At 35.5% G+C, this 24360-nt stretch overlaps 1 protein-coding gene across 3 annotated transcripts in view; it reads right to left on the bottom strand.

Annotated features, from left to right (window-relative positions):
- Positions 1-897: 897 nt before the first annotated feature.
- Positions 898-24360, bottom strand: part of ZNF292 (zinc finger protein 292) — a 101528-nt gene continuing 78065 nt past the window's right edge. For all 3 annotated transcript variants that reach the window (XM_077903151.1, XM_077903150.1, XM_077903152.1), the window contains 3 exons: positions 20622-20758; positions 18216-18357; positions 898-9937 (listed from right to left, as the gene is read on the bottom strand). In XM_077903151.1, the coding sequence (XP_077759277.1) occupies positions 2783-9937; positions 18216-18357; positions 20622-20758 (7434 nt within the window). In that variant the 3' untranslated portion in view covers positions 898-2782. The remainder of the gene's footprint in view (positions 9938-18215; positions 18358-20621; positions 20759-24360) is intronic.

Here is a 24360-nt window from a genome sequence, read left to right on the forward strand (position 1 = left end):
AAGATTATTCATTCATCTTTCAAGACTCTTCTTTTCTATAAAGACATTCATAAATACCCTCCCCTGCAATAGAGCATTCCCTTTGTTCTTTCTATTGTATTTATGTAGTCTTATTTTAATAGCTATAGCAACTGCTTGCTTATTACCCAATGATCAAAAAATTGCCTTGCCAAACTCTGTCTAGCCCTTTAGAATAATTTATGCTCAATTTAACATTGCTGAAGATTTCCCAAACTATTACCATTTCACTTCACATGATATATTTTGAACAACATGTTCTGATCTGTAGATCCAAATTCTTTGGGTTTAGAAGAGGGAGAAAAATCCATTTTAAATGATAAAACCTTAAGCAAATTGAGGCTGTAGGAAGAAAAAAAAAATCTCAAGACAATAGATTGAGGGAAAGTATACCATGAAAAATATATACTTTATGATTCCTTTTTTAATACTTAGGCATTACATTCCATATCAAATTTTACCAACATGCTGTTCTATAAATTCATATTTTCTGTTCCATGCTAAAAAGCCCACTCTGCCATAATTACTTTTAGCAAACAGTACCTGGAATATAAAAAAGATTAACTCAGTGTTGGCAAACTTTCTCCTGACATGTAGGAGAACAATTAAAAAAAATGTCTAGGGGTTAATTTTCTTCAGCTAATGAGCAAAAGAAAAGCCCCAATACAATGGTATTTCACTTAACAGTGGCTCATCACTACATTAAGCAGAAATAAATCTACTTGCTACTGCACTATTTAGGGCAGGTTTGCCAAATGCCTATCTTTAAGAGCTAGGTCAACTTCCAAGAAAACTGTACAGAAACATTCAGTTGTTAACAAAAATTTAATATAAAATTATTCAGTTAAGTTATTGTTAATTTAGAAAAAAAAACATGTATTAATCACCCATAAGAACAACTTTTATTTTAATAAATAACAGTGGGCTTACCAAAGGGAAGGGATTTTAATGTGTCAAGTTTTATGCATATTGGTAATAAACCTTAAGGAGGTGAAACCAACTATTCAATATAACCCATTAGGTCCTAAAAATAAAACTATAATACTTTAATAAAACTTAAAAAAATATTTTCCAAAAGAAAATAATTCACTCCTTGACCATGCTTATTTATTCAGAGTACCAGCAATTTCAGTTAAGTGCTTCATTTTTCCTGCAAATCTGATGTTGCACAAGGGAATATACACATTTTCATATTATTACAACATCGTCAATATCTCAGGCTAATAATATTGTGGATGCAACTGGTTTATAACAAACACAAAGTCAAAAATCAATGCTATCTATGGCAAATAGAAACAAAAGTAAACTTAAAAGATGTTTTCTTTTGTTTCCCGTACTGACTTTAGTTGGACTTCAAATGAAGGTAATAAACTCTCCTGAAATAACCTCTATCTCTGCCGTGAATCCACAGTATAAATATGGTGAATAAAGCTAAACTATAAGAGCTAACTATATACTGAATAACCAAAATAATCAATTATAACAACTAATACTGCTCTGGAAGACCAATCTAATGAAAAAAGTATCATTAGATGTGGTGGGAAAATACAAATCTGTACAATCTAACATCTATAAACAGTAAAATCAAAACATCCAACTTCCTTATAGAAAGTGTTTCATCTATGTAATTATAAATGTTAAGGACTCTTGCATTTTGTAAACACAAGATGGGCTCACTTTGATGATACCAATTTTAAGATTTATAAAAATGTTTAAAAAAATTTTTCCACAAAAGTTTATACAGTTTAAAGCTATACACCAATCTATAAATCTCAGAAAATGGAAAAAAAAAACTTTATAAGATCACATGTATAAAACAAGAAATGAAATGTGATTTTATTTAAGGCAATACTGGGCTACTTCACAAATCACCACCTCAAATATTTACACTGCTCCACACTACTAGTTTCTATCACATTCACAAAGGATTTTTTTTTAATACCAAATGTTTAAAATCTTTGATGTAGTAAATTCTTTATTCACATTTCCATTATATTTCATGGAATCATAGTAACTATATCCAATTAGAAGCACTGAAAAAAAAAACCTGTAGCTATAGGAAACTGCTAAAGAATCTATAATTTCACATGAATACCATCCCAAAATCCTGGAGGATAAATTTACAAAGCAGAGCAAGGTGTTGATATAATGTGCCTACTTTGTGAAGAGTAATTTTGAGATCATCTTGTAAATAAATGTTTTATGTAAAAATCAATGAACTATGGCAGAGTTTCTACTTTTAGTTCAAAAAATTCTTAATTTAAAACAATAAAAGAACAGTTTTAAAAACTTGATCACTTAGTTAAAAATTAAAATTCCAAATATAAATGTGTCATTTAATAGTTTAGACTTACATACTGCTGGTGGCAGCAAATGATTTACAATAATAAATATATACAAAAAAGATCTACAAACAAAGAGTACTGTTCTACATGAGCAGTGACTTGGTGAAACATATCAATCACACAGATAATTCAGTTTAGTTCATGGAAGGGGCAACTGGCTGATAGAAATTTGAGGTGTAGCTCAATTATTTACAATAACTGAAATATTGATTCTGTTCAAGTCCCATAGGGATAAAAAAAAAAGTTTTACATGACAAACGTCATGTGTTTTTTTTTTTTTCTTTTTCATTTTTTTTTTTTTGGCCAGGTTAATTCATGTCAACAACAAAAATTAATGAAAAGTTTCACAATTCTAGCATGCTTGATGGCTTCCTATTTAAAATAAAATGGTAAATAATGTATTTATAGTACATTAGTTATCAGTACTGCCCTCTCCCTGTGGCTTTACCCATACTAATTTCTTTCATAACAGACACATCTGGATCATTTGAATGTACTTCAAGTTTTTTCAGACTGACGGTAGGTTTCATTTCCTGAAGTTGCTTTAACACAAGTTCAGTGCAATCTTTAAGAGTCTTGTCTAAAACAATTTTTACATTATCACTGCACTGAAGCTGTGATGGATTGGCAAACTGTACAAAGGTTTCACTTTCTTTACAAGCACACACATGATTTCCACTAGTCACAGCAGTCTTATCAATATTTTTTCTTGAATTTGAATGGGATCCTTTCTTGTTCCCACTATTTGGATGGTCTTTATCAGAATTTTTCTTCTGCTTCACTGCAGACTCCTCAAGAAACTTCAGAAAGGATACTTCAAATCCCATTGGTTTAAATGAGCTCCAGTCAAAAGATGCAGGATGCTCCTCTGTTGTTTGAATTGCAACAGCAGTTTCTTCTTCTTTATGTGTACTACTTAACTCAACTGTTGATGCTGGTTCTGCTTTTTCAACTTTTCTCTTTTTATTTAGGGAGACATTTTTTTCTTTATTAACTCTCTTCAAATTACTTGTTTTTTGTTTTTCTGACTGGCATGGGTTATTTTCCTGAAAATCATTACTTACATTTGAAGAGGTATGAGCTTGGGTCTCCACACTTGCATTGTCTTCATTTATTAATTTTGTAATAAATAATTCTGTTAGCTCATCCATTTCATCTTTTTCTTTTTTTTCAATTTCCTTCTGTGGAACTGTAGCTGTTCTAGAGTTATCATTGCTCTCTGATACACATGCATCAGAATTTTTCACATCACTCTTATCACTTTCTTGCTCAGAAGTGTCCTTTAATTGTGAGTTGCAACACCGTTTGAAGACAATGAGAAGATTTCGGTGTTGTGATGTAAATGCCTTTGATAATTTATGGCATTTGTAATGTCTAATTATATTGCTTTCACTTGTAACAACTGATGTACACCCCTTTATCATACATGGATACTGGGTTACAAATCTGCTTGTACACTCAGATAAGGCATCATTTCTAGCCTTTATGGAATATACGTGCTTTCCACGTTTCAGAGAATAAGGCTTATTTTCTTCAATTTGCACAATTTTTGCAGTCTTGTTTTCTAAATTATTTTTTTTCTTTCGTTTTGTTTTAGGCATTTTGATTCCTTCCTTTCCAGATCTGTGTTTTGTTCCCCGATATTTAGACTTTGTCTTTTCTTGGTTTGCCTTGCTTGACATATTTTCCTGACCAGGTGTTAATCTTCTTGGCCGAATCAAATGAGCTTTATGCTTGTCATTATGCTTATTAAAAATGTGTCGGAGGAGATTTGACCGAGTTGCATATATACGGTCACAGCCTTCACAGTCACACTTGTATATGCCATCTTCTTCAGTTTTACTTCCCCTTATCCCAATTCCATGATCTGCCTCAAGATGAACAACATAGTTCAAATATGTGGTAAATGAAGATTTACACTCTAACTGGTCACATGGAAATTTCCCAACATCCACAGAAGCAGTCATACTTTCAATTTCCTCAGGAGTCATTTCATGAAGTTTCATGTAGTGTTGTATCAGGCCAGTAATTGCTTGGAAAATTCGGGAACAGTCACTCACCTGACACCGAAATTCTTTCACAGTCTGTTTAGTTTCAATTTCTTCACTTTCTTTACCAGCTTCACTTTCTTCTTCAACCTCTGCAGAAAATGCAGGTAGATCTGATTTGTGTACAGCCTGGTAATGCAGAATTAAGTTTTGCTGTATAGTAAAAGCGGCAAAGCAACCCTGGTGAACACATCGGTAAGGTCTGTAGGGACTGTATCTTGTTGGAAACTCAAGGGAATCAGAAACTGGCTTCTTGCGTTTTTTCTCCTCCTTTTCCTTTTTATGTCTTCTAATTTTCCGTCCTTTGGTTTGTATGTTTGTGAGAGAATTTGTATTACATTGTTCTGAAGTAACTGTGATCACTTGCAAGGAGCTTTCTGTTTTTTCAGGACTTTTTTTTTCAGGAAGTTGTTTTTCTGGGATCACTGCTACATTACTGAGGGAATTTTCCTTTATTGCTCCCAAGTCTAAAGTTGGTTGGAATTCCCTTTTATTTTCCTCTGTCACAGTTAGCTGTCTTTTTACTTGTGTAATTCGTGGGGATGACAAATTTTCACTCTGAGTTTTTCTTCCATAAGGCCTTTTTATTTTTAACTTTACCATTTCTTCCGTTGTAAAATGATGGACCAACTGGCAGTGTGCCCGGAGATTAGAGTTCCTTGTAAATGTTTTTGTACAGGTAGGTACTACACATTTAAATGGGGCAAATTTCAACTGATTCTTCTTAATTTCAAGAATCATCTCTGGAGTGTACTGATGAATCTTACCATAGTGCTTAAATAAAGCATCCTTTGTCATTGCACTGTAATTACAGCCTTGGTTTTGACACACAAAGGGTTTATTAACTTTGTCACTAAACTGAATGTTGCTTATAATTTCAGAAACTGGCTGAACAACTGTGACATTTGGATTTGGTTTAACAGGAGTGGGAGTCAGTGTCACTGATGTATTTATTAGTACACACTGGGGTGCTGGAGTGGACAGGTCATTTTCTAATTTTAATTTCTGCAAGCCTTCTAAAATTTCCTGTATTTGATCTTCCTTATGTAATACTTCAGATGAAGGAATGTTATTTTTTGCTGGCATTACACCTATAAAGGAGGAAAACTGAGAAGAATCAGGTAACTTGTTATTTTGCACAGTGTTTACTGAAGGAAGCTGAATGTTATAATTTATTTGAGCATTCTGTGATGTTTCACCAACACCGTGAGATCCACTTTTTACCTCAAGTATTTGAGAATTCATAGCACTTTTAATAATTTCAAGAGTCTTTTCAAAGTTTTGTATAACATTATCTTCAGAAATCTGCAAATCGGAATTTATTGAAGTTGTGCATGAATTCAAAGCCATCATTTGGGAATCACCATTTTCAGTTTTTAATGTTAAAGGAGCTAACACCGTATGGGACTCAAGATTGGTTTTAAAGTTTTCTTTCACATCAGTAATAAATAACTGATTGTCAACATTATTTAATTTCTGTGTTAGGTTTTCCACCAAACCCTGAGGCTCACAATTTGGAATTACATTTGAATGGAGGTTACTAGTTGGTATCTCAATACTCTTTGCTATAAGTCCCATTGCTGTTAAGTCACTTGTTACCAAGTTTTGGGAAGCATTAGGTGCAATTAGGGGAGGAACAACTTTCTTTCTTCTCTTCGAAGCACTGTTTCCCTTTTTATTTAAATGACTAGATCTCGTGCTCTGAGGACCACTTATAACTGAAACACGTGAACTATTACTGGTAAAAGTTTGTGATGGCCCACTAGAATTAGGGAATGAACTAGAACACAAACCATTTTCAACAGTCTTCAGCAGTAAGTCATTTGTTGGGAAAACAGGCAAACTGCTGCATTCCTCAATGGAGGGAGTTTTGGAGTTTGGTGTCCTATTCTGGTTTGTCAGCAGGGGGTTTGGGTGGCATACAGTCTGCAACAGAGGTGGCACAGCTGGATTTGGCATCACTGTTGCATTTACTTGTGCTGCATCTGAAACACAACCTGTTGGAACATGAGAAAGCATTTCGGCACCCTCAAATGTACTGGGGATGCCAGCAGTTTCCAAAGCCTGTTTAATAATCTCACTTCCTTCTTGACTGACATTGGTACTAAAGCTAGTCACACCAGTCCGAGGAAATGTATTTGGTAAAAATGTTGATGAGCGATTTTCAGCAGCAAGAAGTTGCAGGAATGATGGATCTTTAAAACATGCTTCTGGATTGAAGGTAGACTGTTGTGGCTGCTGCAAATTTACTGCATTTGTGGAGAGAATCATGCTGGCAAGAAGAGAAGGCTGTCCATTATTCTGTAGAAGTTCTTGAGCAATTTCTGCTCCATCCAGTGGTTTACAGTAAGATCGCTTAGACAAGTGTCCACCCAGAGACCTGGGATTAGTAAAAGCCCTGTAACACCTGCTACAGATAAATTTTCCATCTCTGATAATTGCAGGCCATTTAGCCCTTTTGTTGTGCTTGGGTTTTCTTTCCTTTCCATTTGGGCCCCGCCCACGGTCTTTTTTAACTTTTTCAGGTGCAGACTGTTGGGCACTGGTGCTATTAAAATCATTTGCAACATTGACTTGTGAAGGAAAAACTGCATTTTCACCATTACCTCCCTTCAGAAAAGAGGAATTAGTGTTTCCTTCAATCTGTGAAGAAAAATGATTTGTATTATTTTCCAGTTGGGAAAAAACAGAATTAGCCCCACTATCTGCTGGTGAAGGGAAGAGAGACATTGAACTACTTTCTGCAGGCAAAGGAAGGAAAGGATCTGAGCCACTGTCAATATTCAAAGGCAAAACTGTTTTGGTTAGATCTTCCATTTGTGCTGGCAAGGTAGTAGTAGATAAATTTTCCATTTGGGAACATATAATACCACCACCTTGTTCATTTTTATCCTGAGAAGGTATATTTGGATTTATGACACTTTCCACTGAGGGCAACAGTGGAGTTGACACACTTGTTAAATGAGCTGGAAAAATGGAAGGCGAGACATGCTGCAACTGATTTGAACAAGTAGGATTCCCGTTGGCTTTGGTCTGTGATGTAAAAAATGCACTGTTAGAGCTGCTCACCTGTGATGGCAAAAAATAAACAAACTTTCCATTATTTGGTGTATTTAAGTTGTTAGATTTCTGACCTTTTTTACTTTTCCGCTGCATTTTAAATGCAGCATACTGGTCAGGGTGTGCAGTCTTCATGTGTTTCCCAATACTCTGTGAAGAATTATAGGTTCGAGTACATCCCTCGACCTGGCAACTGAATTTCTGAACTGGCGCTTTTGGAGGCACTGATGGAGTTCCTAAAGAACTACTTGGGTTGGGCTGCGGTGGAACAAATGTGATACTTTCCAATGTCTTAAGAGGTAAATTATAAAGACTGGATGATGTTTTAACATTACCTCCACATTCAAACTTGGAAGCTGGTAAACTGTTTTGAAATCCTGTCTGATTTTGCACAGAAAAGGTCATCAGGTTATTCACTTGTCTTTCTAAGTTTTGTGGGGTAAGGTCACCTATTTTGAGGGTTTCTGAATTTACTAAAGAATTCTGAGTAATCTGGGCTTCATTAAAGCAATCCTGTTCTTTTCTTTCTTGAAAACCTGGACGACACAAATCATTACAGGTATCTCCAACTGGTGTATGTAAGTTTGTGACCAGTGATTCACCAGTGCCTTCCACAGTGGAGTTTTCTTGCTTTCCAAAGTTATCCTCAATCCCCTGATTGAGGGACACTTTAATGGACACAGCTACTTCACTGGCCTGAAGCAGAGGAGTAGTCACAGGGTTTTCCAAACCATTTGACAATGGTCCATCAGCTTGCCTGAGCTCTGATACAGAAATCTGGTCTTGTTTGGTCACAGCTGATTCTGTTTTGCTTTTATCCCAAGCATCACTTTTATCTGCTGGTAAGGTATTTTCAATATTATTTTCTGAAGGAAGCACAGATCTCTCTTTCTCGATGCTCACTTCTGTGTCCTGATTCACTTTAGAAGGCTGAACACAATCTCCAGATGAATTAAGTTGGTCTTCAGGAGGCAACACTTTTTCGGGAGTACTGTGATCATCCAGATGCTTTTCTAGCTCACTCTGAGAACGATAAACTTTACCACAACCTGTGAACTTACAAGTATAGGTATTATAATGCTGTGCTTCATGATCATACAGTAAATAAGCTTCTGAAAAAATTCTGCCACACTTAGGAAACATACACTTTGCTCTAAAGACTTGATGTTCCTTTCGGTGTGTTAAGAGCTCTGCATAACTATTAAAACCAGCCTTACATTTCATCTGTATACAGATATATGGTTTACTACCACAATGCATTTGTAGGTGATCATTAAGATGAGTAACACTTACAAAATGCCGTCTACAGTACTGGCAAATAACTTTTTTGCTTTGCATTTCAAGAAAGCGCTTGGCATCTTCATTATCCTTATGCCCCTTTACATGAGCAATTAAATTTTTAAAGTACTTAAAGCCCTTCTTACAAAAAGTTACAGGGCAATTAAATTCATTAACGGGTACTGGTTTCTGGACTGGGATCACTTCTGGTTCATAAGATTTATCTTTGTCATCATTTTCATCATCTGAACCATCATTGTCATTAAATACTATGAAATCTGTTGAATAGAGACTATTCTTTTTTATAGGTCGCTGTTCCTGCTTAGCCACAGCATTAGTCTTCTGATTCTCATTGGTAGTTGTGATTTTAGGTGGCCTCCCCAATCTTCTTAATGGTTTCATAGCTGCTAGTCTCTCTTTACTAGATTGTTTAACATGCAATGTGACATGAGGGACAAAAGTTTCTTTAGAATTAAAGTTCTTTGCACATATAGGGCAACTGTAAATCCCATCTTTATAGTGTTTTTGAGCATGTCGTACTATTCTATGACCAAGGAATTCTTTGTCACATAGCACACAATACTGCATGTAGGCTTGCCAATTCCTAAACCTAGCAGAAATAAATCCCCTCTCTCTTAATTGTTTTATTTCTCTCTTCTTCTGCTTTTCATCACAGATGTCTTTAAGAAGGCCAGAATTAGCACCAATTCCACCAGAAAGTCCATTCATAGAAGTTTCTTTACTCTCTTCTTGGTAGTCCACTACTTTCTCATAAACTTCACTGTCATTTAGTTCATCTATTGAAGACACAATAGATGCTTCTTCCCCCATTAATGCAAGACATTGTCGTTTTAATGTTTTCCAATCCCAGAATTCTGGATCAAAGGGCCACTGAGTTTTCAATACAAGTAAGAGCTCACAGCGCAGAGAATTTGGTATTGGAAGATTCTCTTCATCATATTTCTGGTCTGGTTGATTATACAACATTTCCACAGCATAATATGCATCTACTGTAGGCTCAATAAGAAATTCACTCAGTTGACAAGCACGTTTAACTTCCAGATCATCAGGCAACAAGCATGAAATGGTCTTGCAAATAGATATTTTCACTTCAGTATTTTCTGTAGATTCCAAACGAAGAGCTTTTACACATAGTTCTATACAGGTGGCAAGTCCAGCCCCTTCAGTCTGTGAAAGAGCAATAGGAAATGTTAATTTAATCTATACTAACCAACAGATTTGTGAATTTATTAATTTTAAAAACTGATGTTTGCTATTCTCAAATTTTGCAGCAGCAACATATGAAATGCTGTCTCTTCTAAGGCACAACAGCTTAGCCTTGTGTGGGTGTGTATGTGTGTGTAAAATGAACTATAAAAAATAGGGGAAAAAAAAAAAGAAAGAAAAGCATTGGGAACTAAGATAAGACCTGGGTATAAAGTCATTAACTATAGCTAGGCAAACTTGGAAGTTATTAACTTCTCTAACCATTCATAGCAGCCCACTTACAAAATAAAGATCAAAATAGCATTTAAATTTCATAAAACTGCTGTGAGCATCAATGAATATTATATATCTAAAGTATTTGATACAGTTTAGTATAATGTCTGGTACACAGGAATTGATTAATACATGTCAACCTTATCATAAATCTTATTTCCTAAGTTTGTATTTACAATCCTTATGAAATAAAAACCTTCTTCACTCAATTACAGAACTGAGAACGTCCCCATATTTCCTAAGACTAGTAATGAAAGGAGATTTTCACTTTTAACAGAATAAAGTTATTTGATCCTTTATAAGGGAGATTCTAGTTCTATCATACGTTGGCTGAATGCCCAATCACCTACCACATTGTTGAACCATCTTAAAAACTAGAAGTAGAAGGAGACACAGTGTTTTTCCTTTTGAATTAGCATCTTGAACTGTTATTATAAGATACCAATAATGAAAGTAAGAGTAATTTTGAAGATCTATGTAGTGAAGAGATAAAAATGGAATTTAAAAGGACTAAGAGAACATAAATATAAGAAATAAGGCAGCTATAAGATGTGGCCATATTCATTGAAATGGAGTGTTATACAGAATCAAAAAGCAGGAAAGAAATAAGCAAAAAAAAAAAAAAAAGGAAAAAAAAGCTGATAGGGTCTGTATTTCCATAGGCTAAGAAGGAATTAAAATATTTTACTGAAAAAGCAACTTAGATTTGTAGGCCAATAGGAAAGTGAGGGGAGAATACTAAATTGGCTTTAACTTTAGGAGAAGCAAGGGCACAAAGACCAAGAAGGAAATGGACAAGAACAGATATGAGACCTATTTTTAAAAGTGACAAGAAAGGACAACAGGGAAAGAGGTAGAACCATACGGTTGTCTCTAGCTTTTACGTCAAACCTGTATAGTTATTTTATACTATTTTGAGATAAATGGGAGCCAGAAAACTTTTACAATAAAACATCTGCACCTCTGTTACATGCCTTAGGGGCTACCACTAATAATGGATAATCAGGTCACTTGTTTGTTAGAACATGAAGGAAACAAAAAAGACATGTGGTGAGAAAAGATTCATATTAGAGAGAGGAGGTCTTGGAGAAATCAAAAGTCAAGTCAACCATAAAGATGATCTGAAGTGATAATGAAGACACATATCAGAAGGACTAGTAAATATGTATAGGATAAGAATTCTGAAAAAGGCTACATTTATTTAGAAAATTCAGGAAATGGGGGATCCCTGGGTGGCGCAGCGCTTTGGCGCCTGCCTTTGGCCCAGGGCGCGATCCTGGAGACCCGGGATCGAATCCCACATCGGGCTCCTGGTGCATGGAGCCTGCTTCTCCCTCTGCCTGTGTCTCTGCCTCTCTCTCTCTCCCTCTCTCTCTCTCACTGTGTGCCTATCATAAAAAAAAAAAAAAAAAAAAAAAAAAAAATTAGAAAATTCAGGAAATGACAGAGAAAGAAATGACTTAAGAAAGGGTCCAGGAAACAGATTTTGTGGACGAAAGACATCTGCCTTGAGGAAGATGACTGTAACTATTCTTTGTCAAGTGAATGTTGATCCCTTTGTAAAGAACAAAAGCAGATTAAAAAATTCTACTTATTGCTTAGAAAATGCAACTAAAATTATTTTGGAGAGAAACTCAATAAATAGTTCTATTCTAATACAGTTGGCTACTAGATTCAAGAGTGCATCTCAACTCATTAAGGACAAATTAATTTGAATAAATTGCTTTAAAAACATTTTACTGTTGTAATTAAATGTGAAATCTTAAGTAATGCCAATAAAATGACAAAGTTTTATTCTTGTAAGTTTTTCATCTTTGTGCATGATTAAAATTGTTTATAGGTGATAATTCAAATCATAAATTAGTTATATAAAGTATTTTAAAAGATGAGTTTGAATTCATAATTTCCCATAAATATGTGATTAAACAATTAGCCTATAAAAATCTACTTCATTCGTAAATTAAAGTAAAAGTATTGACAAGACCAGCTTGAATTTAAGAGTGATAGGAGCAGAAGAAAGCTAATTGCTAAAAATTCAGAGGAGGAATAGAGACCCCCCCAATGACAATGATCCAATATGAGGCAACCTTCTGAAAAATATAAGGTTTTATCTTTGGTACCCCCCCACTTTTCTGTTCCTTTCCTCTGACTGCCTAATGTCCTTGACCCAAAGCTACCTGAGGTTTACAGACTGATTAGTTCCCCCATGTACATCCTATTCAGCCCTCCTCTATCCACACATAGCATCATGTCTTAACCTGCTTTAAAATTATTAAATGGCTACTTTTCTACTTTAGAGTTAAATATACTCTTAATGGGGAATATAAACAGGGCTTCACAGTCTTTACCTATGCCTCATCTGGTCTAGACCCATCATTTATCTTTTGCCCTACCCAAGTATATGCCAGGTAAACTGAACTAACTGTAATTACTCAAATATCCCATTCTCTCATTTGTCTTGGTATCACTTGTGATTTTGTGATATAATAAGAAATACATACATATTTTGGTTTTCATCCAGGGTTTCCAGCACAGAGCTCCTAAAACCTTTGTAATTTCCTAAGTGTTAAGAGCTATAAGGGCATCTTTTGTTGCCAGCTCCTGAAATAGCTAGAGCCTTAAACTGTGAAACAGGTGTTGTTATTAATAAGGCCCTTTTAACCACAAAGGAGTTTATGTTAATGAGGCAATTTTTGGAAAGCCCCTAGATAACCACCGGATGGGGGCTGATAGGGGAACAAACCTGTGTTTACAGGGTTGGAACTTTCAGCTCTTGCCCCCCGTCCCCAGCCCCATCCCCATCCCCAAGGAAGGGAGAAAAGCTGGGGTCTGAATCAATCGTCAATGGTGGCTGAAGATTTAATCAACTATGCCCATGTAATGGGAAGCCTCCATAAAAACCCAAAAAGAACGGGGTTCAGGGACATTCGCACTGGTGAACAGGTGGAGATCTGGGACAGCAGCTTACCCATTGTCCTATGCATATCTTCCATCTAGTTCTTCCAGAGTTGTATCCTTTCATAAAACCAGTAATCTAGTAGGTAAACTGTCTTCCTGAATTCTGTGAGTCACTCTAGAAAATTAATCAAATCTGAAGAGGAGGTTGTGGGAACTTCTGATTTTAGCCAGTTGGTCAGAATTATAGATGAAGACAAACTGGACTTGTGACTGGTATCTGAAGGGGTGTGTATGTATGTGGCACTCTTGTGCAACTGTGCTATCTCCAGGTAAATAGTGTCGGACTTGAGTTAAGCTGTAGGATATCCAGCTGGTGTCCACAGAATCAGATATCTCCTCGATGTGGAGAAAATTCTCCACATATTTGATGACCAGAAGTATTCAGTGAGAAGAGAATAGAGGAGAATAAGTTTTTTCTTTACACAACTTCCCATGCTTTTTCTAGTAATAGGAACACTTTTTACCCTCCCACTCTGGCTATTACTCAGAGTCAAAACAGACAAGAGGGTTAGATGGCCCACCTCTCTTATTCATTCAGCACCTACTTTATACTAGGCACTGTATACTAGGCACTGTGCTCCCACAGGAGTCTTAGCACTCCACCAAAACAGAAAGACCCATACCATATTGCAACTCTGTGTGTGTCTCCCCATTAATAGACTATGAAAGCCTTAAGGGCAGAGCAATACTTTTCAACCTTTTAATGTAAAGAGTCTAGGAAAACGCAGAATAAAATGGCCAATTAACAGTCTTCAACAGCTCCTGGAATTTTGAAAGAGGGCCACCAGTTAACCCAAACCACTAACCTTGAGACTAAATTATAGGACGTGAAAGATAATGAGTTATACTAGAACCTAGTCATTACAGCATTAACTTTAAGGTCTCTTTTAGTCCTAAAACAAACAGAAAAACTATGATTCTAGGGTTGTTTTAAATATTTATTTGAGAGAGACTGTGAATACACACACACCAGCAGGACTAGAGACAGAGAGAAAGAATCTCAAGCAGACTTCCAGCTGTGCTCAGAGCTCAATGCATGGCTCTTTCTTACTGAGATCACAACTGGAGCTGAAATCAAGAGTCAGATGCCTAACCAACTGAGCCACACACCTGCCCCTATGATTCTAGTTTTAAGATAAAACCTATGCCTGGTCATTTTTCATAAAGTAAAAACCAAAGGGGAAAAAATTTTATGCAACGGGAAACCAGATTTTTGGAGCAGAGTAATTAATTAGCAAGTTGCAAGTTACTCTTGTTAATAGGTGAGCTCTCCTGGCCCAACTTTCTAAGCTATTATTCATGCTTTTAACCACTTTTTTATGTGCTTTTACTTCTGACCCCAAAGTCTCTTTGGAAAGGCTCTATTCAACAGAACTGTCTATGATGATGAAGTGTTCTGTATGCTATTCAATATGGTAGTCACTAATCACATGGAGCTACTAAGCACCTAAAATGTGGCTACTGGCTACCATAATGGACAGTGTAGCTCTTGTCCAAGTTTTTCCCTAACACAATCTCCTTGTGAACAGGGTATAAGGTTGAGGGAGGAGAGTCACTTTTACCTACCCAGTCACTTTTACCTATCTAGAATAATAGAATTATCCTATTCTATTTGTCTACTGATATTCATTTTTAATCTTATTTAAAAATGAAATACAAAGTGGTTAGTTACCACGTGGTCAACAGAAACTCAAGATTTATACTTAATTTGTCTGGCTTCTAGTTTCAAGCTCCTTCCACTGCGCTATACTGCTATTCAAGTCAGACATAAAGCAGTGGCACAACCTATATTTTAAAACTACACAGTAATTTTTTTTAAAAGATTTTATTTATTTGACAGAGAGAGCGAGAGAACATAGGCAGGGGTAGTGGGAGGAGAAGCAGGCTCCCCACAGAGCAGAGAGCCAGATGCAGGGCTTGATCCCAGACCTTGGCCTTATGACCTGAGCTGAAGGCAGATTCCTAGCTGACAGAGCCCCGCAGGTGCCCCAAAATTGCACAGTAATTTTTAAAGAAACTTAATATTAAGTTTACCTTTTTAAAACTGCAACACTACAATATATAAGATGAAAAATCAGGATAAGAGCCAGACAGAGAAAAACTAGAAAGGAGATGAACTGACTCTTATTCTTTATTCCTGAAAAGAAATTATTTCAGGAGAAAAAAATGACGATATATGTAAGATTTATTGACCAACTACACATTATTTTTAAAAGATTTTATTTATTTATTCATGAGAGACAGAGAGGTAGAGACACAGAGAGAGGGAGAAACAAGCTCCTCGCAGGGAGCCTGATGTGGGACTCGATCCTGGGACTGGGATCACGTCCTGAGCCAAAGGCAGACGCTCAACCGCTGAGCCACCCAGGTGTCCTACCAATTACAGATTTTAAAAGTTACCTTTAAAGGGGGACAGGAGGGATCCCTGGATGGTGCAGCGGTTTAGCGCCTGCCTTTGGCCCAGGGCACGATCCTGGAGACCCGGGATCGAATCCCACGTCAGGCTCCTGGTGCATGGAGCCTGCTTCTCCCTCTGCCTGTGTCTCTGCCTCTCTCTCTCTGTCTCTGTGTGACTATCATAAATAAATAAAAAATTAAAAAAAAAAAGACTTAAAAGCTGTCAAGAATGTGACTAGACACACAGGGAGTTCTCTGTGTGAACGATTTCAAAAAATAAAAATAAAAAAAAATAAAGGGGGACAGGAGATTATCTTTTGGTCTTTCCTTAAAAAAAAAAAAAAAAAAGGCAATTACACGTGAATTAAAAAATATCTCTTGGGGATCCTAGGTGGCTGAGTCAGTTAAATGTCTGACTCTTCATTTTGGCTCAGATCATGAACGCAGGTTTGTATGATCAAGATTATTTTCTCTCTCCCTCTACATCTGCCTCCCCTACCCCCAGCTCATGTGCTCCTTCTCTCTTTCTCTGTCTTCAATAAACAGACCTTAAAAAAAAATACTTATCATGCTACATCTCTGTTCTTAAGGATTCCTTAAATGCTGTTTGGCACCCCATTCTATGCAATGGTTGCAACTCTGGAAAATATCTTCTGTGTACATTTAATATGGAAACCCACTGCATTACTATAAGGGTTACTATAAGAAAATAAATTAATTCTGTAAAACTTGGATTCCAATTTAGATAATAAATAAAAATGAATATGCAACTTCTGCTATCACTTTCCTGTTGAGTTGTATCTAATCTGCTTAATCTACTTATTAAGTGTCTTCCATTTCAATGATTGTTTATTCCTAAAAGTTCTTTGGACTCTTTAAAATCTGCTTAGTTGTTTTGATAGTATCTTTCTTTCTCATGTTTTAATTCTTTATTTTAGGTCTTTAAATATATGTATTTTATAGAATTTTCCACAATTGTGTTATTTAAAGTGTTAGGCAAATAATTCTATTCTTTTTGTCTACTGACATTCATTTGTGTCACTTTGTTTCATATGCTTTATAAAATTTTTTTTTTAAAGATTTTATTTATTTGAGAGAAAGAGAGCAAGAGAAAGAGCATAAGCAGACAGAGGGCAGAGAGAGAGAGAGAAGCAAGTTCCCTGCTGGGCAGGGAGTCCAACATGGGGCTTGATCTAAGCACCCTGTGATCATGACCTGAGCCGAAGGCAGATGCTTAACTGAGCCACCCAGGCGTGCCTGCTTTATAAATCTTGGTTAAATTTATTTACATCTTTAAAAATATGTAATTTATAGTGTCTATCCTTGCATGTTTAATCCTATTGTTATTTTTCTCTGCCAAAATTCCCTCATGACAAGCTGCTTCATGTTCTGTAAACCCTGATCATGAACTCATCTTAAGCAGAGCTTTACCTGAGAATGCTGCATTGAGGCTATGTCCCTCTAAAGAAGTTCTGCATTTGCTTCTGCCAGGTGTTACCTGCCCAGTACTCCACCCTTACCTTCTTAAATGTTACTTGGCATGGGGATTTCTGGACTATATAGATAGGGTAAATTTAGATCCCAAATCTGTGTGAGGGTAGACCTATGGTTACAACTTCTTAAGGGAAACATTTTTCCTTGTCTGACCCACAGCCCAGTAGAACATGCACAGGGTTTCCTATCATCTATCTGTATTTTCTAAAAAAATATTTTATTTATTTATTCATGAGATACACAGAGAGAGCGAGAGAAAGAGAGAGAGAGGCAGAGACACAGGCAGAGGGAGAAGCAGGCTCCATGCAGGGAGCCTGATGTGGTACTCAATCCCAGGTCTCCAAGATCATGCCCTGGGCTAAAGGTGGTGCTAAACCACTGAGCCACCTGGGCTGCCCATCTATCTGTATTTAAAATAGTATTTTCTAGTCTAGTTTTTCAATGAAATTATAGGACTTCACAGGTAGGGCAGACGGACAGAAAGCTCAGCTCCAACTCCCCAACTTGAGAGGTCCTAAGATCTTATCTCTTATCCATAAAGCTACCTCCCATCCCCATGTGCAAACTCCTCAGTTACTCTAATTAGTAACACATCCCAATATCCACCAGGAGAGACCCAGCAACAGCTCAAGCTTTCTGCTCCAGTTTTTAAGTTCCTCCTCATTTTGAGCCTATGGATTTCCCCTAACATTCTTACAATATCAGATACATCAAAATGTTTATTTCATCAATTATTTTGGGGCATTTTATGGAAGAAGGATTTTTAGATAATGTAATTTGCCAGACAGCTAGCAACGGAAGCTATCTCTATATTTTTCTTTATACTTTCTAAATTTATACAAATTATCAAAACAGCATAACACCTAGGAGTAAAAATTGTAGAATGATAAAATACTAGAGTATGTGTATTACTTTTCTTCAGGTCAAGAGTAAGCCCCCATTTGCATTTGTAAGTTTTTCTGTATCAAATACCTATTAAGACTAATAAAAAAAAAGCAATGTTCAAAACTCTAAATGAAATAACAAAAATCACTGGAAGAGGTGCCAAAATAATAGTTTTTTATTAAAGATAATGAATATATCTTAAATTAAGAAAAAATAGCTCAATTATTCTTACCTCTGAATTAATAACTTTAATCAGGAAGAAAATGTGATATACCGTCTTGGTTAACAGAGAAAGTTGCCGACATCTTTCTAGGTACACTTGTATAGATGGTTCTACTCTTTGCTGTAATTTACTCCAAAAGAGAGTGAGTTCCCTAAAAAAAAGTATAAAAAATAAATTGGAGCAGTAATGTAATAATCGTGGACTATGTTGGTCTAGTCATTATATTTGAATTTAAAACTAGTTTTAGATTCTAATTCTACATGTGGAAATTAAGTTTAAATTAGATTATTAAATATAAAATATATATCAACTTTTGGAGACTAAATAAAATCAAGAAATGATTTATCATTTTATTAATATTTTTCAATGTCAGCGAGTACTGCCAATTATTAGTAAAGCACCTCTCATTTACACAATATAAACAGTAACTGAGCCACATCTGAACTTTATGTAATAAAGCACAAAATGTGTGTGTATGTATAAAATGCATACATAGATCAATGGTATATTTTTAAAAGCATTTAATTTTACCTTCTACCTTAAATTGAAAATTGACCAATTGGTTGATTAAATTAGATAAATGTTAACAATCAATAACACAGAACTCAAAAGAAATTTAACTAATTTCTGTCAAATTAGTGAATAAAAGAAACTTTGAAAAATGAATTTTAAAATTTATTTCAAATGCAACTAGAATATATTTTTCACAGAAAAATAATCCTACTGAAATGATGACTTTTCCTTCCTTTTACCTATCATCCTATTTCTCTTCTGTCCTCCAAAAATCATCTTTCTTGCTTCAACTTTTTTCACCAAGTATTCTCCTCAATACAAGCCTTTCCTATTATTATTTCCTTAGTTTATACTCCCAGGAACTCTGCCCCTTGACCACCCACTTGAATAACTTGTTCATTTACTGGATTTTAACCTATATATTCAAAATCTCTCTCTCCAGTCTTAACCACTTTCACCTCTCTAGTTCTTTATAAGACTTCTCCACTTTGATCTCTTTTGAAACCTGAAACAAACCTGAAACTTAATATATGAAAAAGATTATTAACATCCTTTCCAGTTCACCATCTTTGTAATTAAATGTATCATTATCACTGACCCTATCGAACTCTGCTTTCTACTATCCTAAAGACTGTTATCTTTAACATTTTTTTCACCCCATCCCATATCCATAAGGAAGCCTTCATAACTTCCCAGTTGGACTGTTAATTGGTTTTCTAGTTGACTTTCCTAGCTCAACTCTGTCCTACCACTTTTTTCCCCCAACTGTCTCACTGTTCAGACCCCAATCCGTTCTCAAGTACTTGTATTAAACAGCACTTCTTAAAGATAAATTTCTATTTTGTCCTCCTATTTAAAGGCTTATAATAGATTGCCTTTCTTGATATGAAATCCGGACTTTGCTGCTTTTCTTAAAAAGCAATATGAGTTAATTTTTAGTCACTTCTAATATTTATATTACATGGAAAATCTACTTCTCCTCAGTAAATGCATGTTTCTTATTTTCCCTTCAGAATCCTTATACCCACCTTTTACATACTCTCTGTACTGCAGATACGATTTTCCCTTCGTAACAAAACACTCAACTGCTCAGAAAACCTTTATAATTATGAACTTTATTCTTCTTTAATTGCACATTTATTTAGCTTGACTGTCCTATATTCATGGCATTTGTATGTCATGTGTCATTTCATAGAAATCCTTAAGTGTCAGAAAACTGTAAACTAAATTTTGTTTCCAGTATCACTAACACAACACTGAAGACTAATAATGCTGTTCAATGACCAGATAAAAGGTCAGTTTTAGCTAACACATTGATTTACAACTAATCTTAAGATTTTTTGAGTCAGTTGAGGCCAATATCTCTATTAGTTGTATGCTCCAAAGATTATACATATATAACAGGCTTTGCACACTTGAAAATGTACCATATAAAGAAATGTGTACTCAAGAAGTTAGTGAAGTAGACTATCTCACAGATGTAAAATGAACTCTATTTCCATACATAAATCACTAGCAGCTAATTATACAGTTAAAAGTGTGTAATATGCAGAGGAAAATACATACACATTCAATCACAGACTGAAACACATCTGAAAAAATTGTGGCATTAGACAAAATAAACCTTTCTTTCATCTTCTAACATCTAAAAATTTCCTGATCATTATTAATCACACAGTGATTACTGTTATACTAAGAAGTTGTGTGGTCCTTAATATAAAAAAATTTAAAGTTATAACATGAACGATAATCAGTTTGCACAGTATTTAATAACCGAAAATAAGCTTTTTGCTTTAAGACTTTGAAAGATTAAAAAATATGTTCTTAAGCTCTCTGAATTCTCACAACCTCGCTGGTATTCTTATTTAACAAGCTTTTCTTTACAAAATAAAACCAACTCACCAAGCACAGTACATATCTCCTTGTTGGAGCTGACGTGATAAAAATGCAGTACATAAGACAAGAGCACTTTTTTCATCACCCTCAGATTCTAAGTTACAGATCATTTCTAGTGCATCTTTGCAATCAACTTCTGAAATCTACAGAAAAAAGGATATAGAAAATATGCCATAAAATGGTTTTATTATTAAGATATATAATAATATACTTAAAAATCTTCACTGGATATTTACAGATCATTTTTATCAGTAAAACCTCATTAACTCATACTATCAATTCATACTTTGTGATTACTGAGCTACAGTGAAGAAGTAATCTTTCTTCAAGTCAGAGAACCAACTATTTTCATGAACTTTACAAATATTTATATGAAATAGCTAAGGTTAATTATAAGCACCCTCTACCCATTAATCAGGTCTATGATACTGAAAAAGAAAAGTTGTACTTATCCCCCTTTTAACTGGTAATTTAAAAAGCATTAGAATCAGCAGAAAGACACAGACAAGTCTATTGAATATAGACTAATAAAGTGTCTATTCATCTGAGGGAAAAAAGTATACTATGAAACATTTTATGCAGTTTATACCACCTTTAAATTAAGCTCACCTCAGTGTTCTATAAATCTCCATTATTTTTCTTTTCATACAAATTCATTCCATCTCAAAGCCTGTCAACAGTCATGCATGCATAAGTATAACCTAGATGAAGGCAACTTCTTCATTTAATTACACACTTACATCTATTGCTTATTTTTGGAAAAATTAAAATTTACTACCACAATACAATGATTTACTACGTAAACAGATCTCTACAAGCATTTGCTGTAATACAAAGATACGGCAAACATAGGATCACAAATCACTGGTGTTCCACAAAATAAAAAGATTAATTCCAACATGGTATAACTGACAAATGGCAAAAAAAAAATTGAAGACCAATACAGACCATTGGCACCCAAGTACTAAAGAGATAACCATACCCCTCCTCCTTGTTGATCTTCTGTCTCGCCTGATCAACTTTTGAGTACAGGAAAAGTGTATGTTTAAAAGGTAATGTGTTTAGGACTGAACAAGTGTCTAAATGAGGGGTACTTGGGTGGCTCAGTGGTTGGGCATCTGCCTTCAGCTCAGGTGGTTATCCTGGGTCCTGGGATCAAGTCCCACATGGGGCTCCTTGCAGGGACCCTGCTTCTCCCTCTGCCTGTTTCTCTGCCTCTCAGTGTCTCTCATGAATAAATAAATAAAATATTAAAAAAGTGTTTAAATGAGGATAATCTTAAGGTTGATCTTTGAGGAGGATAAAGGCTGCATGAGGATAGATTCAGAGGTTTCATTGTATACATTAAGTTGAGCTAGAAAACTCTAAAACAAGAAAAGACCCAACTCTGAGTCTGTGCGTTTAACAATGATTCCTCACAGGAATGATGAAGTTAGTGGCAGAGTTAAGACTGAAATCTGAGTCCTGGAACTCCCTGGTGCAGTGCTCTTTCCACTACTACTCCATCACTTTCTAACAAATCTTTATCTATAAGCGACCCCATTTAAACAAACAAAAAAAGGGCTGAACAATATATAATTATACAATAAATATTTTCAAATAACTACATTACTTTATCAGACTATATTTTATTATTTAATCATAAATTTTCTCCTAGGTAGGTATAATCATTAACATTTTATATACAATGAATATGGGGCTCAAAGAAATTATGTGATTTGCCCAAGTTGCAATAGTTAATTAAGTGGTAGAGCTATAAATCAAATTTTGTCTAACTGACATTAAAGACTCATGCTTTCCATTTCATCATATTATCTTTAATGCAAGCTGTGTTAACTTTAAACAGATACCCTGGTACACACACGCAAATCTTTTTAGAAGTCAACCCATTAAGTTTTATTTTTTCATGTTGATCATAACTGTCATAGCAGCTACTACTTGTTTATTAGTCCCAGCTTCTTCAGAAATAGCATTGCTAACCAGCAAAATAGCTGGCCTGGTAGATACTATTAACTTTTTAGACATAAGGTTCAAAGAGGTTAAGTTCTTGATCAAAGACACATGCTTAATTAGTGGCAGTTAAGATTTCAACCCAAGTGGAGCTTCCAAGTCTGTGCTCTTTCTAGAATGAGGCCCTTTACTGCTAAATATTGATTGTTTACATGTTCAGGTTTAATAAAAAATATTTTTTTAAAGATTTTTTAAAAACTGTATTCATGATAGACATAGAGAGAGAGAGAGAGAGAGAGAGAGAGAGAGAGGCAGAGACACAGGCAGAGGGAGAAGCAGGCTCCATGCCGGGAGCCCGACGCGGGACTCCCGGGACTCCAGGATCACGCCCTGGGCCAAAGGCAGGCGCGAAACCGCTGAGCCACCCAGGGATCCCCAATAAAAAATCTTATATCCTGAAAGTATGATTTGTTTTGAATCTGGTCGTTTGTTGTTCTTCTAAAACCTAAGCCACTCTTCTTGAATGCTCAAATGATGTAAAATGCATGCATTACCTATGAGGAAATTTATTTTCCCAATGACATTACCTACATTATTAGCTTACACTTAGTAACTGGAAATATATATTTGTGTGTAAAATAACCTCTCCATATTTCACATATATACAACATATCAACTGAAACATTTGTCATATTCAATAATACAGAAAATCTCACTTTTTATTATAGGTATACTAGGAAAATACTTTTCAGTGTGTATTTCATAGCCTTCATTTCCCTGGTTTGCCACTAGATGGTCCTCTCGAAAAAAATAGGACACTAAAAATAATGGCAGGGAAAATAAAAACATAATTAAACTAATGGATGGCTGAATTCAAACCATAAAAGTGAAATACAAGTCAAATATAAGTATCAATAAACAAGAATTATTTTTTTAAAATCCAAGGCAGCATAAAGTAGGAATTACCAGTATTTAGCTAAATAGTGACCATCTATCGTAAACATCTTTTCTCTATTGCTTTGAAAAACCAGCAAAAATTTAAATACCAGAAAATTTAGAACTGTGAATAAATTTTTGAAATCAGAATGATCTGTTAAAGCATATTATGCTAACTCCCTCTGTAAAGCAGAAAAATCATTTTAAGCTTTAAAATGGCTTTTTAGGGCAGCCCAGGTGGCTCAGCGGTTTAGCACCACCTTCAGTCCAGGGCATGATCCTGGAGTCCCGGGATCGAGTCCCACATCGGGCTCCTTGCGTGGAGCCTGCTTCTCCCTCTACCTGTGTCTCTCTCTCTGTGTATCTCTCATGAGTAAATAAATAAAACCTTTAAAAAAATTCCAAAAAAATAATAAATAATAAAAAAATAAAATGGCTTTTTATGCCAGGTGTTAAAAAAATATAGAGCACTTCATCAGGATTTTATGTATGACTGCCAAGTATACTTTTAAAATGTATTTAGGGGGCTGCCTGGGTGGCTCAGTTGGTTAAGCATCTGCCTTTGGCTCAGGTCATGATCTCTGGGTCCTGGGACTGAGCCCTGCATCAAGGTCCCTGCTCAGGGAGAAGGCTGCTTCTCCTCTGTCCCATCCCCTCCACTCATGCTCTTTCTCTCTCAAATAAACAAATAAAATCTTTTAAAAAATAAAATGTATTGGCTCTAATCACATAAAATTGAGTTCCATCTAAAAAGAAACTTAGAGGATCCTGTGTGTCTCAGTTGTTTGACTGTCCAACTCTGAGTTTTGACTCAGGTTATAATTTCATGGGTCCTGGGATCCAGCCCCCCTGGAGTTCC

The sequence above is a fragment of the Canis aureus genome, chromosome 7 (assembly GCF_053574225.1).
Source record: "Canis aureus isolate CA01 chromosome 7, VMU_Caureus_v.1.0, whole genome shotgun sequence".
Lineage (NCBI taxonomy): Eukaryota > Metazoa > Chordata > Mammalia > Carnivora > Canidae > Canis > Canis aureus.